The sequence below is a fragment of the Muscardinus avellanarius genome (genome assembly GCF_963383645.1).
Source record: "Muscardinus avellanarius genome assembly, chromosome: 4".
NCBI lineage: Eukaryota > Metazoa > Chordata > Mammalia > Rodentia > Gliridae > Muscardinus > Muscardinus avellanarius.
In genome coordinates this window covers 84,727,441-84,740,474 of record NC_137789.1, presented here as the reverse complement: position 1 = coordinate 84,740,474, position 13,034 = coordinate 84,727,441, and the positions used below count along the sequence as shown (strand labels likewise).

At 45.2% G+C, this 13,034-nt stretch overlaps 1 protein-coding gene across 1 annotated transcript; it reads right to left on the bottom strand.

The window, feature by feature from the left end:
• Positions 1 to 1,581: 1,581 nt before the first annotated feature.
• ALKAL1 (ALK and LTK ligand 1) lies at positions 1,582 to 12,594 on the bottom strand (the record flags this gene model as incomplete). The annotated part of the gene is made up of 4 exons (XM_080694419.1): positions 1,582 to 1,646; positions 2,915 to 2,995; positions 4,461 to 4,514; positions 12,411 to 12,594. The coding sequence occupies 4 exons, from the start codon at positions 12,592 to 12,594 to the stop codon at positions 1,582 to 1,584; spliced, it is 384 nt and encodes a 127-aa protein (XP_080550545.1).
• Positions 12,595 to 13,034: the final 440 nt, after the last annotated feature.

Sequence of the window (13,034 nt, the reverse complement as noted above, 5' to 3'; positions counted from 1 at the left end):
CTAATTTTCCTTACTGTAACACATGTGAAGTTTTAAATTTAGCAACTGTAAATATTCAGAATTAACAGGGCTAATTACAACTAATTTATAATAGTTTTTTAAATAATATTAAGAAGAGTAATAACATCAAAGAGCCAACTGAGTTATCACACATAACCATAATTTGGGCATTTTAAATGATAGCAGTTAAATATTATGTTTGCAATTATTATTAACTTCATTAAATTACCTTTACAACACATCCTATCATTATGCTGAAAACAAGGTCAGTGTGGTCTCAGTAACTGCTGCAACAGACTTGTGAGATGATTAAGTGAATCCTATGCAATGATTTGGTATATTTTAAATTACATTGGCCAATGCAAGATATTCATGGAAATTTCTAGACTATAGGTACTTAGTGGCTTCCCTTCGCCACTTTCACAACCTGAGAAGGTCTGCTAAGGGGAGTTGTCCGTGGTGCTGAAGTGCTGACCAAAATATGCTGACTTTATACCACAGGAGGAAAGAACTAATTAGCAAAAATATTTACAAAGACATAAGTTAGCCAAGCATGGTGATGCACAGCTTGTAATCCCAGCATCTAGGAGACTGAGACAGGAGGATTAGCTACTTAGTGAGGCCCTTTGCAACTCAGTGAGACCCTATTTCAAAATAAAGAATAAAAAATAGGGCTAGGCGTGGTGGCACCTGCTTGTAATCCCAGCATTTAGGAGGCTGAGACTGGAGGATCGTGGTTTGCAGAAAGACTCAGCTACTTAGTGAGGCCCTCTGCAACTTAGTGAGACTCTGTTTCAAAATAAAAATTTAAAAGAATAGGGCAGGGGGTGTAGCTCAGAGGTTGAATGCCCCTGGGTTTCATCCCTAGACCTGCAAAAAAAAAAAAAAAAAAAAAAGAATAAAAAATAGGGCTGGGGGGTGTAGCACAGAGGTCAAATGCCCCTGGATTCAATCCCCAGTACTGCAACACACACACACACACACACACACACACACACACACACACACAAGATAAGTATCTTTGCACAGGCTTGTTACATTTTTAGTCCTTTGCTTTTTCTTCTGCTTCTCCAATATCTTCTGTTTTTTTTCTTACATTATGTAAACCAAAGTTTTATATACCTAGTTCTATTTTTATTATATCTTTTGACCAGTTAAGAAAGTATAAGCCTTAAATTGTCTCATCCACCAAATGTCTACCTGCATGTTTCCGTACAAAATAAAATAACACAAAAACTATTGAACCATTTAAAAAAACTATTTAACTAATGCACCATTGCAGATGTTTTAAATTAAATCAGTATAACAATGCCTTTAGACCAAGTTTAAACAGAGTAACACTCCTGGTGATTAAACTCCCCAGGTAGAGCTAATATCAGCTTCTTGGTTTCTTACATGGTTCAAAATGTTGTGAAGTTAGATTGTTAGAGGGCTGGGGCTGCAGCTCAATGTGCCACAGTTTATTCTTAGCAAGTGCAAGACCTTGGATTCAATCCACAGCATCACCAACAAAAACAATCTAAGAAAGCTAAACTTGTAAACAATATAAGAAAAATAAACAAAGCATACTCACAAGGTTTTCTAGGTCTGTGAGCACAGTGGACTCACTGCCAATCTCATTAACAATCTGGCACATCTTTTGTAATCTAGGAAAAATATCCAAAGGTCAATTTATGTCTATAGGTACTATAAATGTGAGGACAATTATGTTAATTATCGTCACTAATTCATATAGAGTAGCTACGATCTAATAAGCACTTCATATGTCAAGTGGTTAAATGCATTTTTTTCATTACTTCCCATAGTAATGCAATCAGGAAAGTGTGATTGACATTTTCCCTTTAGAGATGAGGAAGGAGACGCAGAACATTTCTTACTCATAGGTACCAAAGTCTGAATTCTCTCTAGCATTTTGTACCATCATTTAATGAGTTTTGCCTTACTTAATTTCTTCTCATCACTAAATACAAGTTGATTTTGAAAACATCAACAAATCAAACTCAACATCCTGAGCAAAATTAACTATTCCTCAGGATATGCAATCTAGCTAATGAGAAACAAAATGCTTAAAACGTGTTTCCTTTAAAAGGAAAGTTTAGGCTTAGAAAGAAATTGTAAAACAACCAACTGAGATCTTACACATAACCATCATTTGGGTATTTATTTATTTATTTATTTATTTATTGGTGCTGGGGTTGAAATCCAGGGGCTTTCTACCTCCGGGCTACACTCCCAAACCTATTTTATATTTTATTTGGAAACAGGGTCTAAGTTGCTGAGAGCCTCACTAAGGAGCTGAGGCTGGCTTTGAACCTGCACGATCCTCCTGTCTCAGACTCCCAAGCGCTGGGATTTCAAGTGTGCGCCACCACGCCTGGCTCTTATTTGGATATTTTAAATGATAGCCATCTGGTATTATGTTTGGAATTATCATTAACTTCAGTAACTTAAATATCCAAAAGAATCATTAGACCAATCTTTGCAACACATGATATCATTATCTAGAAAAATCTAGCCACTCACTGTGCAAATGCCATGATATAAAAATATTTACTTTAAAATATTGTAGAAGAAAATGGTGACCTACACTCCATAGTCATGTTCTTATTTTTATATGAGAGAGCACTTGATTTATGCCAAGGAATTTGAATAATGATAAGAGGCTTCAATCCTGACACTTTGGTCTTTAAGGTAATATGGCTATTTTCAGATTTGGATATATTCCCAGGCGGAATGTGATTTCCTTCTTATAGTTTCAACATCACACACAAACCGTAAGTACTGTCAGTGTTATAAATAGCACTTTATGCAATGTTTAGTCTATTATGTCTCAATGGAAGACAGTCAGAGCTTAAAATTACATGCATTTAATGTTGTAAAGAATTATTTTTTCAAACCTCTCCAAGCAACTTACAAGCTGGCACTGAACAATCTCTGGTGTTGTGATATAGCCGATGGAAATGTTTGCTACATTCAGCTGAAAACGTGACTGGACCTACAGGATGGAAAAAAATGCGTATTATAAACACTCCAAGCAAATTGCTAGCACTTTCTGGATGGAGATGATCTGACCTATGAGCGGAGTTTACCTCTTGGCTGCCTAAGAGAACTGGCCTGAGAGCTCTTCCCTGACAGGCGCCGTGGGAGGCAGTGAACTGTGGTCTGCGAAAAACATCTCATTCCACTCTGCATTCCCAACACCTCACATAATGGGAGCTTCATTTCCAGTAAAACTTTTTAGAACACTAGAGGGGGAAAGCTCCAGAGGTAAAAACTATCCGGAGGGAACAAACAGAGGGCACGTGAAGAATAAACCATCACTCTCCCTGGTTTCCCCTTTCTGTCCCCGGGTTTTCTTCCTTGAATACGAGCTCATCTTTACATAAAGAGACATTGATCCCATTTTTTTAATGTGTAGTGCTATTGTGAAGTAGACAGGACCCTGGGATTTCCCTCATCTTTCCCTGCAAACCCAAGGGGAGCTCCGTCAAGACTGTCACCTTACACTGGACTCTGCTTTCATGGAAGCAAGAGAAGTAGGACCACAGCCAGGTACACTCAGCACCATGTACTGCTCACAGCAGCATCTCCACTCGGCTCTCATCATTAACAAACATGGCCCTTAGATTTGACTAAGTGGGAAAACCAAACTACATCTTCCCACATTAGAGGCCTGAGATATAAAGCAATAAAAAGTAGCTGAGATGATGAGGAACAGGGAGCTCACAGCAATAGTAAAGAGAAGGGGAGACTGCAAGAATTTGGTGATTTGCTGGAACTGGCATGGGATGACTTAAAAGGGAGTCACAAAGTCTGCATAAAGAATAAGATAGCGTCCCAAGAGGCCATTTCATCTGTGCGTAGGTTTTGGCATCTTAAAGTCTGCTGCTCTACTGTTCAAGAATCTTTTGTTGTTGTCCCATTGGCTGGGAACACAGTGTGCACTCCTCAGCAACCCAGTTAGGATGTCCAAAAGGATTCCATACTACCTTTTCCGCCATACGGGGCCTCCTGCCAATTGCAGTCCTCCCTAAATTCACCCACAGAGTCCATCCGTACCTGCCACCTGTCCTTCCTCAAACCACACCATAAGCCTGCATGCTTTGCTCAATGGCTTACTCCAGACAAGAATGCTCTTCTCATCCTGGGGAAACTTTATTCATCCCTGAAAATCAGCTCAGTCCACAGCTGGGCACAGTGGCACACACCTGTAATAGCAGTACTTGAGAGGCTGAGACAGGAGGATTACAGGTTTGAGGCCAGCCTCAGCAACTTAACAAATCCCTCGGCAATTTAGTGAGATTATCCTCATCTTTACATATATGTGTGTATACATTTATAATACATATTTAGTGAGATATGTGTGTAAACATATATAATCCTCATCCTCAGTGCCTGATACAGTATGCTTTATGCAACCGTTTTCTTTAACTAAATCACTGATAAATTGCATTGCTTACCTGTGAAATGTTTTATGAATTTGTCTTTCAAGTTTAAATCTCTTGGGACTATTTCTGCAAAGAAAAGAAAAGACTTTAGAATTTCTAAGACCTACCTCCACTATTTAAAAATATCCGTAGCAACTTAGCAAGACTCTTAGCAATTTAATGAGATTCCATTTCAATATCTATATGGACTGGGGATGCTGCTCAGAGGTGGAATGGCTCTGGGTTCAATCCCCAGTACCTATACATCATTAACATGCAATTCACAGCAGTGTATGTACCTGATCGCAACCGTTTATGCGCAGCCCAGTCCAGCCCTGGGGCCAGGGAGTTCGGCAGAGCTCTAGGACACTTACAGACTTCCTGAAGGTAACAGCCACTGCTCAACATCTTCAACATCTGACTGTCTGCCTGTCCTAAACCGCCCCCCCCATCCCCAGCCTCAGAAATGACGTCGCACTCCACCCTTTGTTCTGGCCAAAAATTAACAATTGATGGCTGCTTTCCACTTTCCCTCAGTACTCCATCCAACCCTGAATTCATTTTTGCATATGCCATTTCCACAATTGATCCCAAACCCATGCAGTTTGTTTGTTTGTTTGTTTTATTTGGCACCAGGGCTTGAATCGGAAGTACTCTACTTTCGAATTACACCCACAACCCTTTTATAGTTTTTATTTTGAAAGAGCTGAAAAATAATTTTTTTTTTATTTTGTTGAGTTGCTGACAGCCTCCCTAAGTTGCTTGATACTGAGATCCTCCTGTCTCAGCCTCTCCTGTACCAGGATTACAGGTGTATGCCATGCCCAGAGTCTGTGCACTTCCGCGTCCCTCCATTCACAGAGTCCCATCCAAGCCACCGTACTTTTGTGGCTGTCCTTGACAGAAGCCTCCTAACCCGTCTTCTCCCTATAATTCTTTCTCCCCACAGCAGCCGGAGCATACAAACTGAAATGTACTTCAGGCCATGAGAGTGACCAGCTTGAAAGGCCTGAGCTTAAAATAAAACAAAACTCAATAGTCAAACCACATCCCAGAATTCAACTGATACTCACTAAAAATATGCGATCCAGAAAATGCAATTTAGGAAAATAAGCGGGAGCATATGGAACCCATTTAGAAGAAGAGAAAACTTAGACTTTAAAAAGACACTTGAGCTTCAAGGTTTGTTGGCGATTGTACATTTCAGCATACACTGTTTTTATGATAGTGACTCGTGCACGTCGCACCTATTTGAGTGCAATGGGAGTGAGATTCGTCACTGCTACATAGGTGAGTCTAAGCCACCACAGAAGGAGTGACTTCAAAAACTGAGCAGTGAGCCGGGAGTGGTGGCGCACACTTGTAATCCCCGCGCTTGGGAGGCTGAGACAGGAAGATCGCGGAGGTTCGAAGCCAGCCTCGGCTACTTAGTGAGGCTCTCAGCAACTTAGTGAGACCCTGTTTCCAAATAAAATACAAAATAGGTCTGGGAGTGTAGCCCGAATGTAGAAAGCCTCTGGGTTCCATCCCCAGCACCATAAAAAAAATAAATAAATAAAATAAAACACCTAAGCAGTGGGAGGAGCCTTGGAAAAGGAAGACACAGGAACTCAACAGTCTTGCACCTCCTCAGAGCCCTCCCCAGCTCCCTGCAGGTCTCTGAGCAGAGGGCAGGATGGAGGGGGCCAGGGGAACACAGGAGACTGAAGCTCCAGCACTTGTGCTTTTCAAAAAAATCAAAACTTATCAGCCAGGCATGATGGTGCATGCCTGGAATCCCAGTTCTTGGGAGGCTGAGACAAAAGGATCTCAGGTTCAAGGCAAGTCTCAACAACTTAGCAAGACCCTCAGCAACTTCAAACGACCATGATTCAAAATAAAAACAAGTAAATAAAATAGAGCTCCGAGTGTAACTCAAAGGTTCAACTGGGTTCAACCCTCAGTGACACACACATACACACACAAATCTGAGTTTCTCAATCTTCCATTGCTCTACTGAAATTGATTTTAGAAAGTTTTCCAAAACAGCTGGGCGTGGTGGTGCACGTTTGTAATCTCTGGGCTTAGGAGGTGGAGACTGGAGGATCGCGCAGGTTCGAAGCCAGCCTCGCTGGCTTAAGAGACCCTGTTTCTAAATAAAAATATAAAAAATAGGTCTGGGAGTGTAGCCTGGAGGTAGAAGGATTTCCAGGAACCCCAGTACCACCAAAAAGAAAGAAAGAAAGGAAAGAAAGAGAGAAAGAAAGAAAGAAAGAAAGAAAGAAAGAAAGAAAGAAAGATTTTTATCTATCTATCCAAAACAGAAATCAGATTACATATGGAGAAATAAAACCATATAAATGTCAAATAAACTGATCTCCAGGCAAAGTACTTTTTTATTGAGGCCAGTTTTGTCAACAAGATGAAAATATTGGTGTTTCAACAACTGCTTTGTAGAAATAAGTAATTTTAAAAATTTAAAAAGTAGCCAGGCATGGTGGCACACACTGCTAATCCCAGCATTCGGGAGGCTGAGACCAGAGGATCGCGGTTCACAGACAGCCTCAGCTACTTAGTGAGGCCCTCCACAACTTAGTGAGACCCTGTTTCAAAATAAAAAATAAAATATAGGGCAGGGGGTGTAGCTCAGAAGTTGAATGCTAGCTGATGTCTGGTGCGGAGGTGATGACTTGCTGCGGGGTTCACAGAAGTCTTTTGTGTTGATTCTGGGTGTATGAGTGGAGGAAAAAATGGTTTGTTTTTCCTACAAAGGCCTAGATGAATGGGATAGAATTCCAGCAGGCACAGGTGAGAGAAGCACATTCCAGAACATGGCAGAATCACAGACATGGAGTCAGGGTAACTGTATAAGGAGCAAGCACCAAGCCTGCGATACCGTGGTGTACTCCAGGCCATGCCCGTGAGAACCACAGAAGGTGGGGGTGGGAGAGATGCAAAAGGGACCTGAATGTCCTGCCTTCACAAGGAGTCAGGACTTTCTTGGAAAATCAGGAGAAGCCACTGCAGACTCAGAACAAGCTCCACACTATTTATTAAGAACCCACAGTATTATTAAAAATGGTCTTGAGCTGGATGTGGGGGCACCCGCCTGTAACCCAGTACTTTGGGGCTAAAACAGGAGCCAGATTCAAGACCAGCCTCAGCAATTTAGCAAGGCCCTCAGCAACTTAGTGAGACCCTGTTTCAAGATAAATAAAATAAAAAGGGCTGGGTGTGTAGCTTAGAAGTAGAATAACCCTGGGTTCAATTGCCAATACAAAAACAAACAAACAAAAAAAGATTGTTCATTTATAATTGTTGAGAACCTCACCAAAGCCACCTTCACAATTTCTCCTTAAACTCCAAGTTAGTAAATTCTTGCATTAAAACAATATGAATCAGACTCTAAAATTCTATAGAAATAGTGCAAATGTTTACAGAAATATCTTGAAAAGACAAAGGTTGTAAATGGGATGTAATATATGTTAAAACCTCCCAAGAGTCTGGCATGATGGTGTACGTCTGTAATCCCAGCACTTGGAAAGCTGAGACAAGAGGATCACAGATTTGAGGTGATTATCAGTAACTTAGCAAGACTCGGTTTCAAAATAAAAAATTAAAATAGTTGGGAGTGCAGATTTGAAACAGAAACCCCAGTACCTAAAAACAAAAAACAAACCCCCAAATTCCTAACAGTCCCTCCTTCAGTTCTATTTCTCTGGATCTCACCTGTTCTCATTCTCTCCCAACCTCTTTGCTAATGCCTAGCATCAGTTGCTCAGCCTTGCAGTGTTGGCCGGGGAGCCCCCAGGGCCCTCATTCCTGGAGCTCCTTCCATCCCATGAGGCTTGGGCAGTCCGGAGGGGGGAAGGGAGATGGGGGGGCGGTGCAGAGAGAAGAAAGCTGCACTTTCTGACTCTCGGCCTAGCAGAGCTGACAGGGCACTGTGAGCACTAGAGAGAGAGCCTCGCAGACCACTGCAGGTCCATGAGGGCGTGGCGAGGTGGTGGAAGGACATTAAAAGGAAGATGCTGATCCTAGACCTTCAAGGAGAAAGTCAGGATCTGAGCTGAGCTCCTTAAGGACAATGACCAGCCACAATGGGTGACTTCCAAATCCCACACCATCACAGCGATGCCGTGTGTGCCTCAAATGGCTACATGGATGGACGGGTGGAAATACGAGCATCAGGTGGGCTGTGAGGAGGAAGGAGAGCCAGGAACGGTGGACCACCATGGCTCCAGGAACCTACAGCTCATGTGCTACCCTAAGTTCCATGAGCTACTCTAGCAAACTAATTGAACCTGAGGAGGGGGTGAGGACCTGATTCACAGCTGGCCAGCAAGAAGCACAGGAGAATCACCTGTGGCTTGAAATTGGCATCTGAAGGTGGGGCAGTCAGTCTTAGGTACTGAGTCCTCAGGCTACAGGATCTGATGCCCATGTCCAGGTAGAAAGTATCAGGACTGAATTGAAGCAGAGGACACTCAGCTGAAGTTCCTTGCAAAATCACTTGCCTGCTAGGGGAGTGGCACACATACCTGGTATCAAAAATGGCCTGTGTCTTGAGACTATAGTAGGAGAAACTGAGCCTGAGTTCGTTATTTCTACGTGTTTTCAGCAAGGATTTTAGAACTTTGAGCATGTGCAGAGGCCTGGGTGATGGGGTGTATTACACTAACACAGAATTCCGGGTACATTTGGCAGTACTTGGCCCCCAGGACCTGAGCACTGTTTCCTCCTACATGAGCTATGACCCCTGCCACTGCTAAGCGCATCCAGTGAGAACATCCAGAGGAGTCTTTGTTTCTGTCTTCACAGGCTTGCTTGTCCCTGACCCATGCCCAGGTGATACATTCACAGACGGGCATGTTCCAGTGGAACAAGCCATCTTGCCCATCCCCATGGGGGCAAAGTACAACACTCAGAAACAGCTATGAAAAGCAACAGACTTTGACGGGGACCTGCAGGTGACTTGAGTGTGTGTGTGTGTCTGTGTGTGTCTGTTACTGAGGATGGAACCCAGGGGCCTTCTACCTCCAGGATACATCCTCAGACCTATTTCACTTTTTACTTGGAAATAAGGTCTCACATTCCTAGACCTATTTTATTTTTTATTTGGAAATAAGTTCTCGCTAAGTTGCTGAGAGCCTCACTAAGCTGCTGGTGCTGGCTTCAAAACTGCCATCCTCCTATCTCAGCCTCCCAAGTATACTGAGATTATAAACATGTACCATCATGCCTAACTCTTATATATATATATATATATATATATATATATATGCATATGTCTATATGTATGTATATATATATATATATATATATATATATATATTTTTTTTTTTTTTTTTTTGGTGGTACTGGGGATGGAACCGTTCTACCTCTGGGCTACACCCCAAATGTCCAAATATATATATTATTTGGAAACAGGGTCTCTTAAACCAACCTGTGCAATCCTCCTGTCTCCGCCTCCCAAGCACAGGGATTACAAGCATGTGCCACCACACCCGGCTTATATTGGTTTTTAAAACCTCATACTGTTGCTACTTTTAACCCTGAATAAAATGTTCTGTTTCTCCCTTCTGACTCACTTCAAGAGATATTCATTGTCCTCTTTAACCAGAAAAAAGATCTGTTCAACTTAAATGAAACCAGAGATCTGAATTAACGTGTTGCCACAAATGTTTCTGTAGCTTGAAACTATCTCCTACGCCTTTCATATTCCAAGTGGCATGCCATCCTCTGAGATAAACACCTGCCTTACCAAAAATATTAAGTCAAAGTGTATGATCAGTGTACCCCCACTGTGGCCACTGTCCCCTCCTACTTCTTGGGCTATCTCCACCTGCTAGTTAGACCACTTCCCACACACCCAGCTCGGCTCCCACCCTGGCCTCCTATGACTCCAGACTTGCAGAACATCCTGCTTATTCAACAAAGGCATGCAGTAGCCCCCCCCCCACCCCTGCACACACTCTCTGAACATACTGGAAAGAGCACACATCTGGCTGCCAGCTGCTCTGGGTGGTCTCAGCCCTCTGCATGAGGTTGTCATTTAAGATAGGTGGGCTTAATCCATGCCTTATCCCAGTACTCGGGCTGAGATAGAAGGATTACAGGTTTGAGGCCAGCCTCAGCAACTTAGCAAGAATCTCAACAACCTCTCTGGACCCCGTTTCAAGACAAAGAAAGAAAGAAAGAAAGAAAGAAAGAAAGAAAGAAAGAAAGAAAGAGCAAGCTGGGGGTGTGGCTCAGAGGCAGAATACCCCTGGGTTCAATCCCCAGTTACTACCAAAAATTTTTTTTCTAAAGACAGGTGGAAGTTTGAAGTTTGTGAAATGCATAGGTAAACATTTGTGCCATAACTATTATGAAAGAAAAATGAAGCCAGGCACAGCAGGGCACATCTGTAGCCAGATACTCAGGAAGCTGAGGATCACCAGTTTGAGGCCAACCCGGGCTAAATTGCCTGGATTCCTAAATTGGAAGACCCTATCTCAAAACAGTAGTTTTAAAAGGGCTGGGAGTAGCCAGGCGTGGTGGCGCACACTTGTAATCCCAGCGCTTGTGAGGCTGAGAGAGGAGGATCACACAGGTTCGAAGCCAGCCTCAGCTACTTAGTGAGGCTCTCAGCAACTTAGTGAGACCCTGTTTCCAAATAAAGTATAAAATAGGTCTGAGAGTATAGCCTGGAGGTAGAAAGCCTCTGGGTTCCACACCCAGTACCACCATAAATAAATAAATAAATAAATAAATAAATAAAAATTAAAAACTCATTTATTAAAAAAAAGAAAAGGGCTGGGAGTGTAATTCAGTGGTAGAACATTTGCCTAGCATGCAAGAAGCCCTAAATTCAATCTCCAGTTACACACACACACACACACACACACACACACACACACACTAAGAAATCTCTCTATGCCTTCTTTTTCTTTTTCTTCTCCTTTCCCAATTGTACTGAGGACTGAACACACAGACATTCTACCTGCCTTCTAAGCTACACCCCAACCCTTTTATTTATTTTGATACAGAGTTTCATTAAATTGCTGAGGCTGGCCTCTTCAACCTATGATCCTCCTATTTCAGCTTCCCAAGTATTGGGATTCCAGGTATAGGACACCACACCCAGTTCCTCTTTGCTTTCTTAAAAGTGAAGTCCCCAGGCAAAGAAAGAGTCACTAGGAGCTCTGGTATGACAGCCTAGGAGCTATGACATGCAAGCATCCAAATGGCCCTGAAGATGAGCCTCCTGCCCCAGCCCGTGCCAGCAGCCTTTGCTTGAGCAGGGTCTGAGCAGGGACCCTTTGAGCTCCTCCCCTCCCTCAGCGCCAGGCTCCTAGCCCCGCACCCACACCCACCAGCCCAGCTTTCCTGCCCTCCTCTGGGCTTTTCCCTCCTCATTCACGCAACCTCTTTCTACCTAGGGGTGTCTCATGACCCTCTAAAGTGGCAACTTGTTTTCCCTTGTCATTCTTCCCACCTCCCTAGGCATTTAATAAACAGGAACCCAGGTGTCCAGAGTTGATGTGGGAGCAGCTGGCTGACTTCTGACCCAGGATCAGCCCAGTTACTGTCAGTCCCCAGTCTCCGTGGCCAGCTTGAGGCAGCAGGGAAGATGCTTGCTGAAGACGTCCAGGTCTTAAGGCAGTCCTGTTGACTCTCGAAATCCCAGAAAACTCAGAAAGGAGGCACTGACCGGTAAGTAACCTGCCACCTGTCTCTGGTCCTGGGGATGCAAACCCAAGGCCTTCGGCTGCCCCATCAGGTTACCCCCGCCTGGGAAGAGCCACAGAAAGCGGGTCTTTGCCAGCCCGATTTTGAGACTTAAGTCCCAATTTCGGTAAATCCAATAACTTCATCACGTCTTTCCCCCAGAGGGAGTCTGCAGAGATGATCTGGTCTCTGAGCTCGTTCGGGCTTCCCAAAGCAAGTGCCTTGCCTTCCTCAGGGGTCCACGAAGACCCGGGCTCGGGCGGAGCTCGGGCTGCGACCCGGCGGACTCACCTGAGCTCCGGGCGGCGCGGGCGGCCTGGCGAGGACCCGCGGCCGCCAGGAAGGGCAGCGGCCGGGGCTGGACGGCGCCGCGGGCGGGCCTGCGCCCCCGGGGTCTCCCCTGCGCCCGCGGGGACAGCGCGAGCGCCAGCAGCAGCAGCGCGGGCAGCGGGGCGCCCGGCCCGGCCGGCCGCATGGCTCGGCTGGGAGCCGCAGCCCCCGAGGGCCGGAGGGCGGCGCGGCAGGGGTCCCGGCGGGGCGGCGGCGCCGGGTCCTCCCCAGCCCAGGGCGGCCTCCTGGAGCGCGGCGCGCCGCTCGCGGGTCCGCGGGCTGCTGCTCAGCGCGCCCGCCGCGGGGGGACCGCTGTCTGTGTGCGCGGGAAGGGAGCGCAGGGAGCGCGGCAGGGAGCCGATCCCGGCCCGGGGCTAGAGCCGGGGCCAGGACCCGCCCCGCCCAGGACCCGCCCCGCCCAGGACGCGCCCCGCCCAGGACCCGCCCCGCCCCGCCCCGGACCCGACCAGGCCCCGCCCCCTCCTCCCAGGCCCCGCCCCGCGCCGGGCGCCACAGGTGCGCTGGCGGTGGCTGAGCCGTGCCTGGGACTCTCACCAGTTAGGTAACTAACTATATTTTGCAAGA